Source organism: Pygoscelis adeliae, unplaced genomic scaffold (assembly GCF_000699105.1).
Source record: "Pygoscelis adeliae isolate BGI_AS28 unplaced genomic scaffold, ASM69910v1 Scaffold148, whole genome shotgun sequence".
Classification (NCBI taxonomy): domain Eukaryota; kingdom Metazoa; phylum Chordata; class Aves; order Sphenisciformes; family Spheniscidae; genus Pygoscelis; species Pygoscelis adeliae.
This window is the reverse complement of record NW_008825258.1, coordinates 1,919,224-1,944,166: the sequence shown is the minus strand read 5'-3', so window position 1 is coordinate 1,944,166 and position 24,943 is coordinate 1,919,224. Positions and strand designations below refer to the sequence as shown.

The following is a 24,943-nucleotide window of genomic DNA, read 5'->3' as shown; positions in this document are numbered from 1 at the left end:
CCCTTGCACTTCCCCCATCAGAGCTGTGGCTTTAGAGCACTTTGGGGGGATTTCAAGTTTCTGCGGGGACACAGCTTGGGAGCAGAGGCCGCCTCCCGCAGTCGCCCCGGTCAGGTATCCGTACAGCTCTGGAGAAAAGCGCCAGCTCCCAGCACGGGCCTCGGCAGGGGCTGCACGGTGCAGAGCAGAGCGGAGCTCGCCACTTCACCCCCGTTCGTGGCAAACTCACCACCCGCCTGCTTTTGGAGTCGGGCCAGACCGCTCCGGTGACATTTCAGAAGGGCTCACGCGGGCCGCTTGCAGCGCGTAATCCCTCCCTGTGAGATTATCCATGTCGCTCGGTGAACTCCACCGAGGCCCCGCGCCACCCGTGGGCAACGCCGCCGTCCACACTGGTCTGCCTCGCTACCGGTGCTGGGGCTCCTAGCCAGCCTCGGCCACCTCATGGCGAACAGCCACCCCCGGGGGCTGCCCTCGGGCCTCTGGCCAGCCTCAGCTTTACCTTCTGCCTGCTGCTGACAGGTGCTGGAGCCACGGAGGAGGCTGGACATGGCCATGGCGGCAGGCCGTGCAGATGGAAGCTGATCCCCTCTCCGATTCCTGCAGTGAGCTGCCAGGCCCACGCCGGCAGCGCTGAGACAGTTCCCCTGCGGCTGCATCGCCCAGCCTGGGGGCAGCTGGCATCCCCGGAGCCGCAGCTCCCTGGGATGCCGGTGGCCTGGGGAGGACGTGGCCCCTGCCGCCCTGGCAGAGCGCCGGAGGACACTCCTGGGATGCTTCTCCAGCAGCACAAATTCACTCCAGTATTCACTGTCCTGAACTTCCAGACAGTAGGTCTTGCTGTCCTAAATTTCCAGACTCAGATGTCTGAACATCAAGGTCTGATTTCCACTCAAAGTGAACACATGGATACTAAAATCTCATTTTTTACCAAATTACTAATTTCTGGACCATTTCCTAAGTAATCACTAGAAAAAGTGACAGCGTATCTGCTGACAAAATAGAATGGGAAGAAACAACTTGTGGCTTTTGTTCTTGTTTCAAATTACCATAATCAAAGCTGAAATTTCTGGCCTTCCTCACTCATCAAATTACACCCAAATTCATTTTTAAAACCAAACAATCACTTTTTCACTAAAATAAAAAGTTTGCCAAGAGGAAAGGCGTCTGGCTTCTACAAATGCCTTTGTGTATTACTATCAGTGTGTTAGCGTATTACTTTCTTTTCATAAAGAAGGGTTAAACAGAAGGGGGGAGCACCATTTCAGCAGGTTGGGTTTTGGTGTTTTGTTGGGGTTTTTTTTTAAAGGAACATACAGAAACTTGGAGACTACTGCTCCTATTAACAAGCTTAGAAACAAATCCTAAATCCTAAACCACAAATACTAAAACACTAACTTTCCCATGTCTCTGCACTCAGAATACGAGACAGCAACCAGTTCCTCTTTTGCTCTGAATTTCAAGAGAAGTTGACAGCTCACATCACCTAACCATTAATTGTTAAGGACAACTCAGGAATACAAAGACAGTTCCTTAATTATGCTGTTTTTAAAAAACATCTCCTTCCATTGCTAAAATTAGTACCAGAGGCATGCGTGTTTTTGGAGGATTTATTTCTATTGCATTCTCTTCTACTTGACACCCATAATTAAAACTGGGTAAGTCTCCAACAGATTTTAGTGGTTCACAAAACTCTTGACTTTAAACTACTACATGGGGAACCAGCACTGATGTATTTGTTTTCTTACCAACTAGAATTTATCCTTCCTTCGTCTTTGATTTGGTCTAGTCTCATTTTAGGACCAAGAGGGTGAGTAACTTCTATTTTTTTTTGCTTTTTCCACAAATAAACCAACCAAGATCCAGCAATTTAATTCCCACGTGGAACAATATAGAAAGCTGTCCTCCTTCTGAGTAAGACTGAGGACAAAGAGCCTCATCGCTAAGAAACCCCAGCAGCTGGGCATCAAGGCAGGAGCTGGAATGGAAGGGAGAGGCATGACGGTACATTCACATGGGGAGAAAACAGCAGCGGCCCACGGGAAGGCACACAATGGCCGAGAGAGAATGCAATGGGATTTTATGCTTGCTTATGTTATAGTAGCAACGTATATGCCAACTGTCTCAATCTGTGCATTTGTTTTTATTTACTATTTCCCAATGACTAAAGGCTTCTAAGTAACTTTATGCAGTAAATATTCATGGGGTTTCACCTTGAAACGGATTGACGCATGTGCCACAGTTAAATCACATGCTGCAAGCGTACTCTGACAAATGCAAAAGTAATTTTACTTAATGTAGTAAAAACAACCTGTTATATAAGGCAATGAAATCATGAAGTTCTTTTCCTGGTACTAAATATCGCAAGAGGTTTTAAGTTTTATTTTCTATCAACACTACTTAAAGTCATTACAAAAATCCCCAAAACACCAATAACATTAGATTGAATATAAACACTTATATCATCATCAGTTAATACCCGAGTTCAGAGGCCTAAAATTAGCCTTGCAAGCTGCGATGATACTTTGTGCAGATACATACACAAAGGGACATACATCTGCGCACACTGCTCGCTCCTAGGGAACGAGGCTGAAGTGACGAGATTCCTGCTCTAACGCCAGCTCAGAAGGACAGTGCAGGCAGGGCAGACGGGAGAGAAGCAGATCAATATACATCACTGCAGAGAACCTAATTTCCAGGTCCCTGCTGTTGCAGTATCACCCAAGAAGGATAACTTGAATTGTGTTGAAACTGTTGCAATTGAAGAAAGTTTGCTTCCTACTATTCAAGGTAACGTAAAGAACAGCATCAACCCCCTCCTTTCTTCGTTTCCTCACTGAACACATATAACGTGAAAAGATATTTATACCATGTGCGATGCTATCACTATGCACACACATACAGTAGCTCCCTAAGTATGACTTAAGAAATGCCAAAAAAAAAAAAATCATTCTACAACCTGAAGTATTCTGCACATTTTGCATTGCCAAGAAAACTGTTTTTAAGATTGGCTAGAGAATTTTTAATCTCTTATTCACATTATATTTTCTTGTCTGGTTTTGTGAAGTGAGATAAATGCAGCTCTACCACGTCTCCTTCCACTTGCCTACGTTTTAGTGTCCTGTATTTTGAAACGATAGGTTAATTTTAAGCAAACGGGAGAGCTGGATTTGAGCTGGCATGCCCTCCCACCCCCTCTGCCGACAGAGGTCCTAAAGATACTGGGTTTTATCATTAGCATTAAAATCAGCATTCAGACAGCAAAGGTAGGACCTCTCAGTGCTCTTACGGAAGGAAGGCAGGAAGATCTTCACTGGCCGGTCATCATGTGCACACTCCAGCCTAGCTGTGGCATGCATGTGTCTTATTAAACTGGCAGGCAAAAACAAACAAACAAAAGGCAAAACATGACATAAAACCTGAAGCTATGTATGTGCACTGAGCAGGTGTTGCTGCAACAGGAGGGAGAGCGATGGCAAAACACACAGGACAAAGCCACAGCCGACCAGGCTCCATTATCTCCACTGCACATGAAACAACTCATTTATCCTTTCTCAAAATTCAGCAATCTCAGGCACCAATTTCACAATCACTTTAAACTGGCTGGTGCGAGCTAATACTGCCACAGCAAAAAGCGTTCCTGCCCTCTCCCCCAATCCTGACCGCTCAGTTCGAGCCTTCGCACCATCTGCTCTCTCCATAACAAAGAGCAAAACCATCCGTTCAAAGACCTGACAGCCTCACAAACCGCAAGCCTTCTTGTGCCAAAGCTAGCAATTAACAGAGCGAGGACTAGCAAGAATTAAAGTGTGATTTGATCCCAGGGAACGGGCTGGAGGCCTAAGCAACTGGGGATGACAAAGGACTGCGTTGTGAGCTGCAGTAATGATTAGTTTGCCAGTTCCTAGAAATTTTGAGGGATACATAAAAAAATAATTTAGATTTCCAAGGAATTTCACCTGATTGATATCGACTCTGCATAAACTGGGCTTGCTTACACTGCAGCCTGCTTATGTTTACATTTAGTACCATCAAAAATTATTTTGTTGTAAATATTTCATTTTAAAGAGATTGTTTGGTTACTGGCTACTATTATTATTCTTCCTGGAAAGAAGAGAATGATGGGCCTTGAGCCAACACCAAACTTCTTGAAGTTGACCAATTGAGAACTCCAGCGTGGTTACTTGGAAAACCGACTTTGCTGCTATGGGGCGTGCACAGAAAGAACCCTGCCATACGCTATGTGACACCATGAAACCTGCCTTAGCGAAGGGAGCAGCAAAATCATATAAAAAGTAGTGCTACTGACTTGTATTTAAGGCCAAGTAGTCTTTTTCCCAAAGCTGGAAACAAGTGCTCTGAAGCACCATCACAAATGAAATTCCCAGAACGTCCAGAACCACGGGGCAATGGATTTTGAAATCAGTGAATTTTTATCCTGAGCAGCTGCCACTTTTGGAGAGTGTCTTATGTGCTACAGAAAACACAAATGTATCAGGCAAGATTTCTGGTTTTGGTGTTTTCTTTTCCAAGTGGGCATGCTTAGAAGTTCCTCAGGTTTTAGAAAAGTAGAGCAAGTCCAAAATAAAATGGATGACTAAGTACAGAGGAACAACTTGACAGGCTTGTTGGTGCACAATCAAGTGACAGCATTTTATGCCTTGGTATCCACTCCACTTACACAACATGCTTGTTCATACCAGAAATAAAAAATATAACTGCTACCCATATAGCACGTGTGTACACACAGAGAGCGAAGGCTTCTATATAGACTTAGGCCATTTTCAGGGACTAAAATCAGAAAAAGACATTTAGAACATTAGATTTCAAGCATACAGCCACAGCTATTGTGGACCACTGCCACCTGGACAACTGGGAGAGGGCAGAGGAAACAGCAAGCAGCCCAGGAGAGCGTCAGGGCTTTCAGCATGTCCTAACTATCTGCCAAGCCTCCAGCCCCCCCCCGGGGTACATTCTTGTGATCACATAAAACATTATGGGCGTGGTCCTAAAGGTCAGTACCCATCCTCATTTTGAACACCGATCGATCCTATGGAGAGCGTGCTGGACTGAGAAAGGAACTGGCCGCTATCAAAATTAAATTACACTAGCTGTCATTCTCAAGCCATGACAAGCGAGGTATAAGCATCAAGCCTTGCAAGACTGCGCACATGTATAAGTTTGTATCATTTCTATGGCTACCAAAGCAGTCACAGGTATTTTCAGAAGCTGGCTGGTGGATAGCTTTGTGACCCACATGATGACCTTTGGTCAGACTACATGGCACTATGACGGGGATGGCACCAAATTGTGGCGGTTTAAAAACCTTTCCTTTGACCTTAGAGGCCAGGAGAAGGCCAAGATGGCATGCTTCCAGGCATACACATGGTTACGTGTGGCTTGTCAGAGGCTGTAAGCCAAAATGAAACTGAAGAAAGTGAGTGCTAGCTAGTCCCATGCCAATGATGAGAAGGGCCAGAGCCTTACAGAGTACTGTCAGGCTTCTCATTATGATCTAGAAAAGTTAAAGAAATGAAGACAATTACTTCACTAAGTCCACCCTAATACAGCAGAACATCAAAATGCTTAGCCTACGAACTCAGATGAAGACTTCAGCCATGTAGTAACAAAGGAGACACAGCCAATTTTCATCTTAGCAAGGAGAGGAGCCGTGAATTCCGTGTGAATATCTATGGACAATAATGAACAGCTCTTAAAACTATCAAAGTATATCACACAAAACTTCTGATCAGCTCAAATCCAGCTCTACAAATAATCCACAAACATCTGAAAGTTTCAGGCTCAAAGGTGGAAGGACGCACTGAAAGGGGTACACCTTCTACCTAACCCACAGAATTAGCCACAACACACTGCAGAAACTGGGGCTTTTCCCACTGCCAGACACGACAAACAGGTTCTTTGCAACCCGCAAGGTCACACATAGAGGACATGGCACAATACAACTTCTGCCTGGCGGAGGAAGAAAATCCTATGGGGTAAAAACATAAGAAGATGATCTGGCTAAAAGAGAAGGCTTCCTTTTGAAAAGCTATATAGAATTGTCAGTTAAAGATTTTCTGACAATCTTGCCAAACAACGAGTAAAAACTCAGTTATGTAGGAACTGCTTCAACTCTCCAGGAGCCTGGTCTAATTGCATCCTTTACAAACCAGTGTAAAGAGTGAGAGCTTCATACCAACATGGGCAACACCCACTTTGGGGAACAGAGAACAGAAAAGAGGACAAGAATCTCTTGATGATGGCTCTTCTTTCTCTAGTACGACCTGGGGAAACAAGTTAAAATGTAATGGCAATCTTTGTGGCCAGCAGCGCTCTCAGATATTGCAGAAGTTGTATGAGGCAGCAGAATAGGCAAAGTTTATTAGGAATTTACATGTTGGACACACTGATGGTTTTTTCTCCTACATCATTTTGCTACTGTTCAAAGGATTAACCTGTTGCCCTGCTGCACGACAACTGGAGGAACATCTACATAAATTATAGAGTAAAAATACTGATTTTCTATACAAGCACTACGTTATGGTTTTGTTTCATCAATAGCAGATAATAGGGTTTGGCTGTTACTGCCTGAGAGAGCTAGTGATGGCCTATTTAGTCGATAATAGTATCATAGACCTATGTAAAATTTCATATTATATTTATCTATTTCTGTTCATTATTTTCTGCATTTTTAGAAGATATTTGTAATTGGTTTCAAGTTTCACATTGTTACGGAGCTCTTATAGAGCTGGGTGCTGCAAGAGCTAATCCAAAACTGCTACCGAAAAGCTGTTTGAATCGTTGTTACAGGTTGACACAACACAATATTTAGGAAGCTGAATTGACTTCAAGGCCATTTACATTACTTGGATATAATTATTTAGTGTTAAACTGAATTAAACCTAATGAGGAGCTTAAAAAGGTGGCATTAATTGTGCTCTTTTGAAAGTGAGTTTCAGCCTGCAATTACTATTTTTTTTAACTTATTACATAAATCATGTGGTTATTGATTGCTATTCATCAACAAACTTACAGGTTTCATCGTATACAAAGTGTCATACGCTCCCTCTTCTGGTAATATCTTAAAAACACAGTTTAAAGACTTTATGCGTATCAAACGTTAGCTTTTAAGTGTATCATATTGCCTGGAAGAAAAAAAACCAAAGCAGTATCATGTCAATACCTGGAAGTTTGTTTTTAAAAAGCCAGCAAACTGGTGATCAAAAATGAGTAAATAAATAACAGGTGAAAATTAACTGACATAATGCCTAAGTAAACTAGGTAGCAGCCTACCTACTTTGTAGCTGTGCCTAAAAACAAAATGTTACTGATTTCTTTTAATTTGGTAAGAATAATACTGTCTCAAGTTCCTCCAAAATCATGACACTCACATACATGCCCGGTTACCATTTGGTGCACTATTGCCATAGGTGAGAATACAGCTTTCAGAATGCTGCCTACTTTTCCTGAGGCAGCAGATGAGGAAGTTCCTACAAAACACTGCTTTTATGCAGGTCCAGCATGGGTAACTTTCTTCTATCTAGTACACTACCTCCTTTTCTTTCCGCTTGTAAAGAACTGGTGGGCATTCCTCTTACTGCAAAAGCTGCGTGAAAGTTACACGTACATCCTACGCACCTCCTACCCTCTAAAAAGACCCTATTATTTAGAGTACAGAAAATGAGAATTTTTAAATAAACTTAAGAAGTCCAGCAAGAAACAGTAAAAGGGATGTGTAAGAAAACAAAGAGAAGATGACCTATTAATAAGTGCACATGCATGCATATATCCATCTCTTTCCTTGATGGTCAGTGCCTGATAAAGCCCAGAGACGTGTCTCAAGTAGGACGCACTGTTGTTCCCCCTGCTCCCCACCAAAATGTGCAAAATCCAAGAACACCAAGACATTACACAAACCACACTAAAAGCATTGCTGCCAAAACATTGAGAGGAAAAACTAGCGAAAAAGCTTTTGTTTGTTTCGCCCTGTTAAACCTCTCCTCCTCTCTTCCACTTTTCCCCCTCAATAGAGAGTAATAAAACCAGCACCATACCTACTTCATTCTCCCTCCTGCAAGGTTATTTTCTCCTACCTTCCTTATTTAGCTTCCTCCTTATTGTCTCCATCTATTTCTTTTTGTATGTATTTTACTTAAGTTCTTTGTTTTACATTTCCCTTTTTAGCTATTCCCCCGTGTCCTCTCTTTCCCCTCCTCGGACACACACCCACCCAACACTGCAAACCACTTAATTCTAGCTGTGCTGAACCAGCCCTGCCAAAGCTGCCATCCTCCTGCCCGCGCTAGCTGGCCGCTGCTGCCCCAGCCAGGTGCTGCGCAGCTCTGCTCTGGGAGCAGTGGTATCTTGGCAAAAAGTTAATGTCATTGATGGTTACTGATGAGATTTCCTATCTGTCCTTTGTAGCTGCGCCTGCAGAGAAAAAGAGATTATGTGCAAATCCTCTCCCTTCCAAATGCGGCAGTTGTTTGAGAGTCGGCTGGTGGGATGAGAGGGTACAGTCTGTGCAACTTGAAACTATGTGCTTCCATGAAAAAAAAGCAAAAAACAACCCAAACTATTTTCTTTGTGACAGTTCAATACTCAACATTGTTTTAAAAGCTTCCCAGAATACTCCTCCCTGGGATCACGAAGCACTGTGATGTTCATCTGAGGTTTGCAGTTCTTGGAATAATCTACACAGTTCATGAGAACATACTTCTCCCCAAAAAATAAATGAGGAAGTCCTTATAAATAATTGAACTGCGTGTGGTTAGCTTTTGAAATTAAACTACTTCTAACTCCACCCTCCAACACCAAGTTCACATCTCGATGGTTCTGACACATTCCCAACTCTCCCCCACAGCAGAAATCCTGCCCTTTTTTATTCCAACTCAGGCTTCTTCCACCTCCCCAGCTCTTAAACAGGTTGCAGCTTCATTCTTCTGCACTCAGCTTAGGGCTGCGTGCCAAACCCTGCGTGCCCACGGCCTGCCCTCACAATGCGTGCCACCTCCTCTGGCCAAGCTCCAGCTTGGAGGAGTGGCTTAGGCATTAGAAAGAGCCCTTTTAGCTGTGGAGGAAACCTTCCAAGGATGTGGAGCACGTAAGCTGATGCAGAACGGCCTTCCCTGAACCTTCAGAACATCTGAAACGATGGTTACGAGAGCTGTGTTCTGCTCCACTCCAAAATGAGTTCTGAATGATGAAACTTAACATTGACTTTTAGATCGGCTAACTCTCTCACTGTCAATCATTTTAATTGTAGAGCTGATACGACTATCCCAGCTAGCTTCTTCCAAAGTGAAGCTGTAGACAAATATACTCAACAGCCACTTTTTATTAGAACTACTTGTTCTCTTTAGATCTTACTCCAATCTATTGATCAACATATTAACTTTCCCCCTCTTGCTGAACAACTGTCGAATGCAGCACTGCTTCCTCTTTTCCCACAAAGATAAATATCTTTGTTTTTCTTTCTTTCCACTTGTTCTTCCCCTGTCAATGTTTACCTTGAAAAGGGAGCCGTCAGTCCCAGTCTCCAAATACCTAGCAAGGAGATCACTATAAAGGGGCAGGGTTTTCATGGAACCCTTGTATAATTTTGTATGTTAGACTTGTTTTAAATACTTGAACATTTTAGTAAGAATAGAATAAAAAAATATATTCTCTATCCAGCCAGTAATAAAACACAAGGATTTCTGCATGTAGGCCTTCTGCTATGGCAGAACAGCATGAAATTTGATTCATGCTAACCAAAGGTAAGAAAAGCCAAAAGCACACCAAAGCACTTTAAGTTTGCAATATTTCAGCACACATGGTGCTGTAGGTAGAATAACATGAGTTACACGGTAAGTAGTAAACTGAACAATCAATTTCTTTTTTCAATCTGAAGCTGAACATCACCTCTTTTGTTAGCTGATACTTAAAAATGCTTTATGTCTTCAACCAGAGCTCGACAAATCCATGTACCCACAAAAAAGGAGGAAGTTTTAGTAGAAAACTGCCATCTACTTCTCAAACAGACTCCCTACACATTCGTGTAATAAACAAAGATCACAGCCATTATGCTTACAAAAATAACCTTCTGCACGTGAACCATTTGCGATGTTACAGTTAACCACAGTGCCTAACTTTATCGCTCCTTAAAATCTGCATGGCAGAACTTGTTTGAGACTTTAAACCCCAACTAGCACATTTGGTATTCAGCTAATGGTTTTGGGGTACACATTTCAAAGCCCGAAATACATTTACAGAGTTTCTTTCCAGGTGGTAATACTTTCTTGTTTAATGATGCATTATTTAAAAATAACTAAATAATCAGCTGAAACGTTTTTTTTCTGAAATGAATCCTGTGCCGACCTCTGAGCCCATTCCCTTCTGGGAATATGCCAAGATGATTCTTGCAAAAGCTACAGAATTTCACAAATGTCTGCCAAGAAGAAATTAAACTAGTTGCTGCTGGACCCAGAGACTAAGATCCAACTACTGGAATCTGGAGTGTGCGAACTACTGTGAGAGGACTGTGTATTTAAACAGAAGCTGCTGAAGCTGCCAATGATAATTTGTTAAATCATATACATTATCTCGAGCCATAACATGCCAAATGCCACCTGTGCCCGTTTGGCAATATGCTTGGCAGATTACTCCAGCACATCTGTGACACACCATGTAATATTCAAGTTTTATTCTGGTTATCAGACTACTACAGATTAGTGATACCCAAGAAAATTCCTATGATTTATACAAACCGTTTTCATACTGCTTTAAAAAGACATTAGCAAATAGTGGACACTTAATTACTGAAACAAATTGCTTGCTGCAAAAAATATGCAGGCCATAATGAAGGTTTATCCCTCCATAATGCAGATGAGCTCTGGCGATCTCCTACAAGAAAGAAAAAAAAACAAAACAAAAAACCCCCCACCAAACCCACAAAACCCCCCAACACAAAACAAAGCAAAAAACCGCTCCAAACAACAACCCCCCCAATCCTCACAATAGCTTTGGAACAAGATTCAGTACATTCCTTCCCTTCCTATCTGCTTCAAATGCTGCCTTGTACGGACACTTTATCTTTGACTTTGTAATCCATGCTAAACACACTCTCTATTCTAAACAAGCAACATCTGCAGAACTTCGGAAGAATAAAACTTAAAAATGTTAAATACTGATGTCAGATTTTTCAGAACAGTTAGCTGCTACCAAATTTGAGGTAACAGAAAGAGGGTAGGACAAATTTATATTCGATTCACAGTATGTCAGAAGAAACCAAATATGTAACGCTGAACGGACTGTAATACTTCAATTACATATTGATATAACATCCGAAATACAACAGCATATTGGCAGGGATAGTTAACGGGTCATTTATCCCAATTAAAATCACAACAAATATCACATGTTCTCTCCAAATCCAAGCACTTAACACCAACACCAAAAAAAAAACATTATGACTAGCCAAAGTAGTAAACCTGCTAACTAAAGTGGATGTGAGAACTGGCTGAGGGAGGAAAGAGTACGGTTATACAGTTAGATGAAGGGGATTCACGAGAGACCTCACGCTGACTTGCGGGATGGACCCAAGTAACACAAGTGAACATCTCTTTCTCTACTGCTGGGATCTGCCCTCTCAGTCTCTCCAGCTGAGTATAAGGTTGTGTGACGACCTTCTCTATTCCAAACTCACAACCTCCTAGAAATCACAAAAGGCTAGCAAATCTGTATTATTAGCCTGGCTCCAAATCCTATGCTTCAGGTTTAAACATGCACTGATTGGAAACCGAAATGCTTAAGCGATTCCCCACCAGCTCACAGAGGAGCAGCAAGCAAAGCTCACAGCATTGCTCACCTTTGCCACTGCATGCCAAACCTATGGAAGTTAATCAAAACACTGGGCACAGGTTTTCAATGACTCAACAGCCCGACACACTATCATCATCTCTTTCCAATACGTACTGTATTAATGGTTTTCACAATCACTACATGACTCACAGGTACTCTCAGCTTAAGTTTTACAGATAGCCTTCATTATTATTGCTGAGAGTTTAACCTCACTTTATATTTATGGAAACCAAGGCACAGAGGAAACAACTCTGCAAAAAACCTAGGAAAAATTGGAAGGAAGAAACCCCACATCTCTACTGATGCTACTTCCACACCACTGAGCTATCTCCTCTCCTCTGGGCCACAAAGCAGCCCAGGTGGTGCAGAGAAGCATCTCTCCTCAGACAGGAGGCTGATAACCGCAGGGAGATGCGATAAACCCATGGAACGTCTAAAATACCAATGAAAGGTCATACGGCCCAAAAACCACGTCACTTCAGGGTTTCCACGAAGAACCTGAAATAACTGTCGCAATGGCTTCCTCAAAGAGCAACCTTTCGGTGCAGCATGGGAACCATATCTAGCACGTTTTTGTGGGAAGGAGAGAGGAAATAAAAGGGACACAGGCACATCCTGCTGTCTGCCGAGGGGGCACTCTTGAGGAGCGTGACGGTTAGCAATTTGACAGGCAGCAAAGTCATTTTTATTGTAAGAATATATATATTAAGAGAGGAAACTGTGCAGGGACTTAAGAAATACACGCCATTTAAATACAGATGGAGAGCCTACATGACATAGACATTGGAGAGTCTGGCACACGATCATCCAGAGCGCAGAGAAATACTCCAGCTGGAGAAAAATACTGTGTCTTTTCAGAATAGGTCATTATGGTAAGTGATCTCAGGTGCTTCACCCACGAGACTGAATGCCTGAACATTATACCTTTTTTCCATCTTTCACCTCTGAATTGATCTTGAGCCACCCAAGGAAGATGCCGATACCATGAAAGCGTAACCATTCAAAAAAGCACCAGCAAGAATACTGGCAATAAAGGACTTAAATCCCTTGTCCAGCCCCACAGATGAAGCAGCTGAGATCTGACAGAAGAGAGGATTTGTCTTAAAACAACTCTTCTCGGCTGGCTGGCCTGCTCCTGCCCCGCCAGATCCCCAGCATCACTGCCGCCCTAGGCCAAGAGGGCAAAACCATTTGAGTGCGCTGACAGCCGGCTGCTGTATACAGGCTAGCTATAAAGAAATACCACACGCAGACTTCAGATATCTCATGTTACTAGATTGCTTTTAAAAACTAAACCTACACATGGTGTTATGCATACCAAATATATCACCGAATTTTACAAATCAATGACAGTATATATACCAATAGTATAGAATAAATTATTAAAATGGCAATTCATACTTGAAATGCATGCTTAGATTGTCTCAAAAAGTAGACTTTTGAATTAATATCTCTTCTAGTCAATTAAAACCCATGAAATATAAAGTATCAGTTACATACAAAAATGTGTCATTTGTATCAATAAAGTATTTTACTAAAAAGGTCAAATACTCTGATGAACTACATTTAAATTATTTCTGACTACTTGTGGTCCAGGGAAAAAAGCCAGCATATGCCCCGCAATGCACTTGCAACCTACCTAGTTAAGTAGTTTATCACAAATATGCTTTGGAAGAAATTAATTAGCTCATTAGGTTTAGCTAATAGTTTGTTTAGCCTTCCTTTGACAGAAGTGACATTTTAAAAGAGCATATTCTACTTCAGAAAACAAGGTCCCATGTGACAAGTTTCAAAGAACACCAAGTACAAGTGACACATACCACCAGGAATTGTAGAATATTTTAACAGATTACTATTTCTCTGGTAACAATTAAAAATAACTTTAAAAGACCCTAAGAACATCACGAAGGTGCAGTTTCATTGATGCACTGTAATTTTTCAGAACTTGTTGAAGTAATCTCTCCTTTATCAATCCCTGAAATAAGGCCACAAATAAAAGACCTAATTCAGGGAAAACTGACTGTGATGAATCCAAAGACTGTTTTATTTTCTTGTTATCATGATAGCGTACTTTGTTTTGAAAGAACTGTGTGTTTTGAGGACTTCAGCAATTTCCTTCTCCTGAAGTACACTGTGGTAAAAAAAACAAACCAACCAGAAACAAACACTGTTGCCTCGTAATCAATCACCTGCCATATTAATCAGCTCTCACATTCAATTTGCTAAAATGAGGGACAACTGCATAAGGATTTCAAGAATGTGAAAGCTGATAAAAAGCGAGGAGAGCACTAGCTCTACACAAAACCACCAAGTCAGCCTTCTTACCTTTCTGAGGCTATTAGTTTGGCAAACTAAGGTCCTTTAATGACATTCACCCCACCCAAGCCTGTTTTTCTCATCAGAATGACCCCGCCTGTTTCCTCTGCACGCCACAGTCCTCGCCGAGCGTCTTCATTGTTCAGAATGTGCTTAAGAAATACTAAGAATAACCTCGTCATTTCCATCCCCTCCTTCTACATTTCTCACAAAGCATGAATCTGCCATTGATGTAGGGTTTACATTAGAGAAAGTTTCATGTTTAGAGATCACATTCCTACGATGTGATACAGAATGGGAACATTACATTAGTATTTATTCTTTTATTTTTCTTAAATATTTTCCATACCTTCATCTTGTAGTTCCCTCTTCACTCTGTCCCTTTTAAATTGCAAGTAGTGCTTACAGAAGAGTTTGAATTAACTTCTCGCAACAAGTTTAACACTGGTACAAGCAGCATTACAACACCCCATGTTTTCATGTCCACGGTCAAGCCGCAATGCCGTACCTATTCAGTTCTTGAGCTGCCTCTTCAATCTGCCCACAAGGCTGTCATGCCAACAACTACGATACTGGTTCCTACTGTACGGATACCTGTTTGTCAGTATTTGGAGATCACCTGCTCATTTCAGAAGGACAACCCACAGCATCTGCAGATATCCACAGCTCTCCATCACTACCAACCTCAGCCAGTTCCATATTACTGACGTCAAGATGGAAGACTCAATATGTCAACACTCAGAACTGGGTACCATCCAGTCCTCCCCCATAAATTTATTTTTAACTGTCAGAATTAATTTAATATGATATTTTAGAAGGACTTATTGGACATCCCAAACTGATATTCAGTGACAGGTGAGGAATCATGCTGGCAAGGGGTGGACTTGCTCTCAGCTGATACAAAGGCTTATAGCAACCCGAGTAAGAAAAGCTGATGCCCTCTGTTCTTCTGGCTCCCTACAGCTCTGGAGACTTATGTCCACAAAATTATGGGTTTTTTAAAAAATTTTATTACTACTGCCATCCGCAGAATAACAACCAAACTAGTAAGAATTATGTCACAAGACCTATCAGCTTCTTCTCCAAGACACTCTGTGCGGCACGACTGAGGACATCCAGCAGCAAGGGTAGAGATATAATCCGTAAGGCATTGTAACACAAAAAACCTCAAGTGAGAGGTGGAAAGAAGTTCACCCTCTGCACAGCGTAGAAAGACCCCTTCCCGGTCTCTAGGGAGCAGCAGAAGCAAGTATGCCTTTTCTTGCCAAAGGGCTGGAGTATTTAAGATGCAAGAAAAGTTATCCCTCGTTCTCAACACCACAAGAGCCTCCCCACCCATATCCAGCATTTTCTATCCTTTTAAACACTGAGGCAATCAGTAGGTGCACTGGGCTAGAAAAAAAAGGGAACACATACAAATACACCCACAGAGAGGGAGGAAGGAGTAGTTCAGAAGATGCTGCTTTGTCCACCTTTTATTAGCACTTGGTTAGAAAACATCTCCTGAATTTCTCAAGAAACAAAAAGCTGAATACCCAAAACCTCCTATCCAAATATTGGCATGAAACTGTTTGAGATCAATTTCTAGGCTTGAGAGGAGCATGAAAAACTGCCAACCTCCCCCAGCCAGGTTTGCAGGAAGTAACAGAGCACTTGAACTTGCACAGCACTTCACATTTTCTCAGTCCTCTATAAATACTGGCTAACACCAACCAACACAACAAGAGCTTCCTAGCATAGTCTACATACAAAACCATCGGACCAGTGAAACAAATACAAACTGATACTTCTGAAAATAAATAAATAGCTTACTGGCCACTGGAAGCATACTATGTTTTACAACAAAATTTGTAAGTTTAGCTTTTAGCTCAAGTTCACGGTTCACGCTGCAACAGAACCCGTGTAAAAATAATTTGTATAAATGCACAAGGAGAAGTGGCACACACAGACACAAACACGCTACACATATTGTCTGTGAAATACACTGTACACATAATGTCATTTCAAAATTGAACTGTATGTATGCAGCATTTCAAGAAGGCATTAAAAAAATTAAAAGGAACAAGATTGTTACGTAACTGCATTACAATGTATATAAAATGATTAAACACAGGTTATGTTCTTTGACATTATTTATAATGTAATGATCTATGTACCATCAATTTTAAAAAAATAAATAAAAAAATTGCCAGGCTTAATCCTGATTTAACCTCACCCTTAATTATTAAAAATAGTTAAGCACTTACCATAATGTGATTGAAATGCCTGTGGTTTTACGACCTGATTACAGTGGTTACACATCACCAAATAGAAATCATCATGAGCCGGGCAAAGACCAAATATTGGCATATCTAAAAACAAAAAGACAAAATGGCATCTCTCAGCTGCTGACAATTATTGAAAAACAGTTTAATTACAGAGCCATGACACTAGTGTTGAATCATAATTTTAATACATTTGTATCAAATTTGAAAATGAGGAAAAAAGAGCATATAATGCAATAGATAATTTTGTGCTGGAGTATTACAAAAGCAAAAATCTTCCTAAAAAGATAAATGTAAAATGAGCGATTACTTGTAGAAAACATCTATTAGAAAACTGATTTAGGACTGATTATCTTATACCAGATGCAAGAATGTAATAATAAAAAAAAAAAAAAAAAAGACTGACTTCAAATGACAAACACAACCTAAGAGGGGATGTTTTATGTATTCTGAAAGGGGTTTAGATTTTATTCCAATTTCATTAAATGAATTAAAAAATGAACTTATTTTCTATTTATTTTTTAAAACCATTTTAAACACACAGTCGTTTACCAGGCAGTATTACATGCCTAATGGTTTTATTTGTTTAACAGTACATTATAGTCTAGCCATCTGCTGCCAGAGATCTGTGTAACAGCTATAAGAGAGAGAAATAGAGATAACAGTATGTCAGAGCATGTGTGGATTTCAGAGATAACACACATACTTGCAGACTTTTACTAATAAAATTAGTTTCTACAATTTTGGTTTCAAGAATACAGTTTCTTAAGAATATAGTTTAACAGTTAAAACTGCATTCAGAGACTACTGGAGCATGAAATACAACATTTACTACACAACCTAAAGGTATATTACATTTATATAACTAAAAAATGTTATTCGATCATTAGAAGACAAAAAATAGGAAACTGCAACCGTAAGAGTATAAATTCGTTATTGCTAAAGTACGTGGCTAAGGGATCTATAATACTATTTAAAGGTTTAAAACTGATATAAGAAAATTTATTTTCTTAAACAAAATACTCAAGTAATAGACTTATGTTAACAGTAACTTAGGAATTAAGTTAAACTTATTTACCTCTGTGCTAGAACTGATCCCAGAGTTTTGTTTTAAAGCTACTAATTTGCCTATGTGTATTTTTAACAACATCCATATTGTTGTTCATTAATGGAACACCAATTATGAAATCAATTGAGAGGGCTGCATTTTAAGAGTGAATGCCCCATAACCCAAGGTAACCGCTGGCAGTGCGATGCTGTCAGCCCAGACTCCACTTTGTTTCTCGCAGACAAAAGAACGTACCCACACCAAACAACTTCAAGAAGTAAGGACTCCCTTTGTAGTAAGTATCTTCATCATAAAAATTTAATTACCTTTCTTTAAAAAATCAGGTCTGTCCCAGGTTTTCCAAAAACCTTATTAGCGCTACATTAAAATTAAGCATGATATCTGCAATAACAGCTGCAACTGGATTTTGCAGTTGGACGCAAATATAATGACCATCGACACCTGACATGGCTGTGATAGATCAGAGCTACACTTATCTACATCACAGGCACCTTTTCGCAACTGAGGTTACACTGAATAAATAATAAATTATAAACTGATTTGCACTTCGTTAAGCAGCAACTCTTGCTTATTTATGTATATGATATTTATATTTAAAAAGTATTAAGATCTCGGGCACACCTAACTTACTGCAAGCTAGGCAAAACTGAGTAAATATATGCTGGGGAAAAAAATCAGGAATAATAAACTTCTATTTTTCAATATCTACTTTCTGTGATGTAATATTACGCTAGTTAAGGAAAAAAAAGGTATAAACCTAAATGTCATTGCTAATATTCCATACTCTTTGCCTGCGCAAAAAAGTTTCTACATGGCAAGCAAATACTCCAGGGTCACTTCCATTTGACTACTAATACACCATGATGAAGGGGACAATAACAGCGCGCACTGCCTGCTATTTACATTGTTAATAGCACACAGACAGGCTACTACTGTATAATGTCTAACGAACTGTAAATCCACACCCTGTAACCTGTTCTCATAACCGTACCGTTCAGACAACACTGGATTCACAGGCTTTACACCAGCTTGTACAGAACACGGGGAGGAAATCATTAACAGGAGGAAAGCATTGCCTACTTCTGTGTCTCTTGCAGGATAAAGCACTCCTTGACGCTAGCCTGAGACATCACGCTCACTCTATTTAAGTACCCTTTTATGAATATTTGCTGGCAATACAGAGCTGCGATTTTAAACGACAAGTGAAACAAATTGGCAGAAATTGATGTAAACAAAAATGTTTTCCTATTTCAGTTTGGAGATCCCAAGAAATCTGAATAATTTACGAGCATCCTTCACACTGTGAAGGACATCTTCAGAGCTTTAAAATCAAAGCTCCAAGTGACAGAAAGCAATGCCAAAATACTAGGAAATACGCAAACTCATAAAGAACCATTCTAAGAGTAAAACCACTTGACACAGAAAAAAAGGATTTGCTGCACACCCAAAATCACAACCATGATTTCAAAGGAAGTCACGCACAAGACTCCAGCCAGATCACACAAATCAGTGTAAAAGATCTCCTACCCCTGCAGTACTCTCCTACAGTACTGATAATAGAGCAGCATCCAAACGTAAGCAGCGAGGGAGTACCGGGAAGGTTAGAGTCCTAAATGCAATTCCTTTTGTTTTCTCATATGAGGTAAAATAAACTATAGCTAGAGCAAGAGCAAGTTTCAGGGAAATCTTATTTCTGTTTCTGTGTTCCAACAGGGCAAACATCTATGCAGCGCTGTTATGAGAGTGACAAATTAGACCGTGCAAATGTTACAGAATAATATACAGAATAGTTCAACAAAGCTTACGTAAGAAGTACGTACCAAGAGTAGGAGATGGATGCCTAATTTTTCTGTCTCCCCCCCCAACCACTTATGAAAGTTCACAAGTCTTGCAGTTGATATTGTAACGTCTAATACTTTATACCTATGTCATTTAATGACATGCAAATTCTCTATTTAAAAGTCTAATGAAGTTTACAGTATTTCACCAGTGTCATTTCAAATGCACTGTTCCTCCGAGTTTAAAGATTACTTTTTGAAATACTTCACTGTAAATGTAAAGCCTGTGCCTCTCAAGGAAGAGCCTAGCAACCATGATTCATGTGTTCCTCTTTCAAAGCTGGGCTCATTTAACTCTCTCCATCTGGGAATGTTTTTCAAGGTCAAACTAAAAATTGAAGCCAAGACCTCAAACTTGCCATTTATTTTTCCATAAATGCAGTATTTATACAGTATCAACATACAAGTGCTGTTATAGGAGCTGCTAGTTACATTAATTCTATTAACACCGTAAAGAAAAACAACTTCATTTACCTCCATAATATGACACCTCTGAACATTGTGATCTCCAGAATTCACTTCTTTCAAATATAACTTAGTTACAGTGTTTTTAAAAAGGTAACTTTAAGTGATATATCACTGTACTCTTCACCAAGACTAGAGCAAGCCCATGCCACAGGCAATTCCAAGATATCTTAACTGCATTATTTGTTGAGCATGTAATAAGGAAAATGCTTCTTATTTGGAAAAGGCCAACACAGCACCTTTTCTAATGAAAAAGGAAAAACAATAATGGACAATCTGGCATACCGTACGTCAAGTAACATGGAGCTCAGCGTGTCTACTCTGAAAAACTTGTCTGTGTACTCTCAATTCTATTACTTAACATCACAGACAACAGAACAAATAAAACAGGCTAAATCATGCAGCTAGAGAACAGGTCGGCAGTTTCTGTTTATTGAGCCACTAGATTCAGTGACTGCCACAGCTCCACTGTGTATTTTTATCGGATTTTTTTTTTTAAACCCTCCAAATTTATCAACTTTCCTACAAGTCTTCTTGTCTCTTTTCAGACTGGGACCATTGCACAGTCCATCTATCCTAGCATCTAATAAGACAACATCCCCTTTACAAATGAAAAGAAAATATCACCAAAAAAAGCGAGATCAAAATCTTCTCCAGGACAGCAAACTCTAGAGGAAGAGGGTAAAAGGAGCCCTAATCCTGGCTGTTTGCAGAGACCAGAATACAAGTTTTCTATTTTGCAGAAGTCTGCTCACCGCGACTGAAAAATCAAGGAGGATAGTGAAAACTGAAACAGAGGAAGAGAAAGCAAAACTCGCAAGGGCAGAAGTGAAAGGGCAAAGAACAAACTCTATCGGAGTTAGGGCAGAAGAATAAAAAACTTGGTGAAAAAAGTGACAAGAATACATAAAAGTACTGCAGAAATATTTTTTAAGCCAGAACACTGCTAATGCTCCATCTTCCCTACCCATTCTCAGCATAAGCGTCTGCTTATTCAGATTATTTTTTGAAGTCTGAATCTCATTTATCACAAATATGTACGTACTGCTTAGTGCAATTTGGCAATGGACATTTCATGCTGATGCCAGATGTGAACAGTAAAATGTTTTGACTACAAAGATCCCCACGGCATAGCGTAACATGCCTTCAGCACACCACCAACCTGGTTATACTTCCATAATATTTTTAGTCACTATAGTTAATACTAGATGCATTAAAATGTGATGCCCTAGACTACTAACTTTACACTCACAACAGATATAACTCCCTATTATCTTTACAGCTCCCCAAACACAGAATTTATTTTTCTTTTTACCGGGGTCTGATCCAAATCCACCCTAAGTAAACGTACCAACTTTTATCGATTCACTAGGCTTTCCATTAAGACATCAGGGATCTGTTTTGAAGGTACTATATAAGGAAATTTTAAATATATCCCATTATTTTGAAATGTTGCCAAATCTGGATTGTTTGAACTATTTTACTTCATGTAAAGTCCACTACATGGACCAAGTAAGTTCAAATAGCGTCCACAAAAGCTATCTTGAATACATTTGCTCTGTACTCGCTGTGTTTTCTCTTCTCATTAGAAGCGAATTAGTCTTGACCATACTAAGGTAAAAAAAATATGCAAGTACACCTTGTTTTAACTTGACTTAACTGGTAGATCTCTTTCTCTAAAGGCATCCTTTTATTAGAGCTTTAAGATAACACAACTCTTCAGTAGCACTGCAAAAATTTCGAAAAGGGGAGAAAAAAATACAGCTGCAGTAACTTAAAACTAGTTGACATCTCGAAGGAAAAAAAAGTTTTGTGCCACCTCCTGTAATTTGCTTGTAACACTTGTCCCAGCTACTGTCAGATCCTGTTAAAGTAATAAAAATATTTCTATTGTTTTACCCTTTATGGTTGTGGACAACATGAATGTCACCATTTTAATATCTGTAAGCAGACAAAACCTCCTAAATTACTGTTTTTAAGAGCTTGTGATTTGGGGGAGAGAGGCACGAGGAAGGAGAAGGAAGTCGACTAACCAGCTTTTAGGACCACATGAAACAGCCTGCACCAAACCCAGGCAGATTTCAAACAGAAAGCTGAGCTTGGTTACAGCCAGACTAACGGCTTATAGTGAGCCCTAAAAGCTAAAATTCTGCCAAGAAATCTGCACGCCGGGAATCCTGCTGGATCTATTGCTGACTCTAGTTGTCAATAACAAGTAATTTTCAGGTGCAGGGAGGGTCTTAGATGCAAGCCTGAGGCAGCAAGCTTTCTGCACAAACAGTGCTACAAGGTATCTTAACTTAGTTATCTTAAGTAAAGCCCCCATCAATTCTAAGTCATACGGTCCCTTATTTTAATTGATATGAATGACAAAAAAAAAGTGATCTAAGTTAGCAACTCAAAACTTACCTTTCATACACAAATACTTCACTTTCTGCAACTGAAGTATTATTTTCTACACAGTATTTTTCCAAACTATTTTCCAGAAATGCTCAAGTGCTTGTCATTCATGGACACACGTGTTTTTGTATACTTATCAATGCTGCAATGAAATTTAACTACTGGCAAATTTTTTACTGTGTACTATGCAAGATGATAATAAAAAAAGAACATTCCTAAACAGGTATTATGAACAAAATAACTAAAACCACATAATATTCGGAGTGCTCTGGTTTGCACAAATTTTAAACCAAAACAAGAGATTCTAGTAGAATATACATACTTGAGGGTTTTCTGCAAAATTTCAAGTAATGAACACTTATGTATTAAGAGAACACAAGTATTTGATGAACCATATGTGCAGGCATAACAGATTTGTGCTTGCAAAGAACATATGCATAATCAAACAAACTGAATATAAAATGATCAAGTTTATATACAGAAACATTTTGTAAAAATTTTTCCCACAAGGTTTGTGCTCATGTTGCCTCAGATACAAAAGAACTTTTTAATACAAAATAAAGCAAAACAAACGGACATTTGCATATCCGAGCCGTTTCATTTAGGCTCAGAGGGAAGCATTGCTAAAGTGTTTTCTGCAAGGTTATCTATTTTTTAAGTTCCTTGCCAACTCCGCTCTGTCCATTAAGGAGAAGCCCAGCTATGTGAGGAGACTTTTGAAAGGCACAGCTCTCCTTGGCTCCTGAGCACAAGTGCATGAACTTTGTTTCACTGTGCAGTTACTGATTGATCGGATGAAGGAAGGAACAGCTGAAGACTTGATTAAATGTTTTTACTGCATTTTCCACTTTGGCAAACACAGCAATTACACAGCATTTTATTAAAGTCCTAAGAATACCCAAACCGCAAAGTTTTGGCTCAGAGAAATGACTTTCACTTCAAGAACAAAAAACCCCACCATCTAGTTTAACTAGGCACAGGAGCCGCATTACGAGATTTGATCGGGCGTAAATCTTTACTAGCGTTAGAACGCTTTATCTCTAAGAGCAGAGTCCTCTCTGTCCAGTCTCCTTTCCAAACTCAAGACAGTCTTTTTTTCCAAAGCTACGGTTCTGTAGTTTTCACTTTGCCTTCCCAAATTCAAGGCAGAGTCTTGCCCAGTGAAACCCGAAAGGGTGAAGGAGGACCTACCTCTCCTGGCTCACATTTCCGTGGGTTCAGCCGCGCTGCATTTCCAAAATCCCATCCCCTGCACCGCCCCCTCCAGCTTCACCTCCAGCAAAAGGGTTCGCCACATGCCGCAGGCAGTAACACTCCTCCCTGCATACCCAAGCGGCAAATCCAAACACCAGTCCTTTTGCAAGGCTACCAGCACATGATCACTGCAATTCTCCTTTCCTCTCTCTCTCTCTGAGGATGCAGAATGCAACACTGACAGTCGCTACGTCTCCTGTTCTCTAAAATTCAACAGTCTTGGGAAATTTCTGTATCGTGCCCACTGATAAAAACTGAGCAGCAGATACGAAAGGGAAGCGTATCATGCACACGTGCACCTGCAGCCTAGCGTGCAGCCGGGAGTTCTAATTTTAGGCTCCCAAGATTTGAATGTTCCTGTAATTATATATAAAACACATATTAAAGCAGACATCTAAGTATTTAGTTAAATTCTTTGTATATGAATTCAGCTACACACAATTAATCTTCTAGAAAATCTAACACAAAACATATGTCAAATTGTTCATTCAAAACTATTAAACAGTTTTTCTAAGTTTATTGTTCAGAATAATACAAAATTTCAGTGAGCAAGTTTACGGAAGACTGTCTGTAGAAAGACCGATTAATAAATTTCTCGATGAAACACAAGTAGCACATTTAAAGCTTTTCAGCAAATGAAAAAGTCTCCCCCCACGCATTGTATTGTTACATCAGGTTTTCATCAGCAGTGTGAATAAAGTCAGTCATCTGCAAAAACTATTCCCATTTACTCATTAATTAGTTTTCAGGGTTGAAGATATTTTAAATTTCTCCAGCCAATTTGTATAATATTATGTAAATGCTGAACATACAATTTGTCATATAAGAAATCTTCAAAGTTATGCGTTATTTTTAGGTGACATGATCTCATCGTGCTACTGCTGTATTGCAGCCAACAAATTATTATTTATGTTTTTGTGGCAAAAAAAACCTAATTTGTTACATATCTAATCCTAAAATACCTTGAGGTGTTTTGCAATTATGACACAAAAATTAAACAGAATTCAGGAAACAAACTTGGGGTTTACACAGTAATACTAAAACCTGGGGTAATTTAACATGAAAGGGTACACAGAAACACTTCAGTTATTATGCAGAAAAACAGGGTCTATTATGAGGGGACAAAAAGTCCTGGTCAAGCAACTAGTCACAATCATAGCCTCAATTAAAATTAACTATATCATCCAGAGAATATTCTGAATTGTATCTTAAGTCATATACCCCAAAGCACTCTACTATTATGAATTGTTTCAACATCAACAGGTTTGGTACTTTTCTCCTCTTTCACACACAGCACTCTGTGTACTTTGCAGCAGCTGTACTTTTGTAGTAGGAAAAAGGAAGTTTATTTAAATCTAAACTCACAGTTTACATAAAACTGCTCATTGCAGCAGAAGCATTTTGATACATCGTGACTGCAAATGGTGAACGTGTTCCAAGCTCCTCACCCTTTCCCATCTCTTACCTAGGCTTTTGAGGAAAAAAAAAATTGGCAT

General features: G+C 39.9%; 1 protein-coding gene across 2 annotated transcripts in view; it reads right to left on the bottom strand.

The window, feature by feature from the left end:
* Positions 1 to 24,943, bottom strand: part of ATXN7 (ataxin 7) — a 62,096-nt gene that overhangs the window by 23,192 nt on the left and 13,961 nt on the right. Inside the window, exon 2 of one of the 2 annotated variants that reach the window (XM_009329493.1) lies at positions 16,404 to 16,508. In XM_009329493.1, coding sequence (XP_009327768.1) covers positions 16,404 to 16,508 — 105 coding nt within the window. Of the gene's footprint in view, positions 1 to 16,403; positions 16,582 to 24,943 lie in introns of those variants that run through there. The other variant, XM_009329494.1, reaches the window with a different exon arrangement.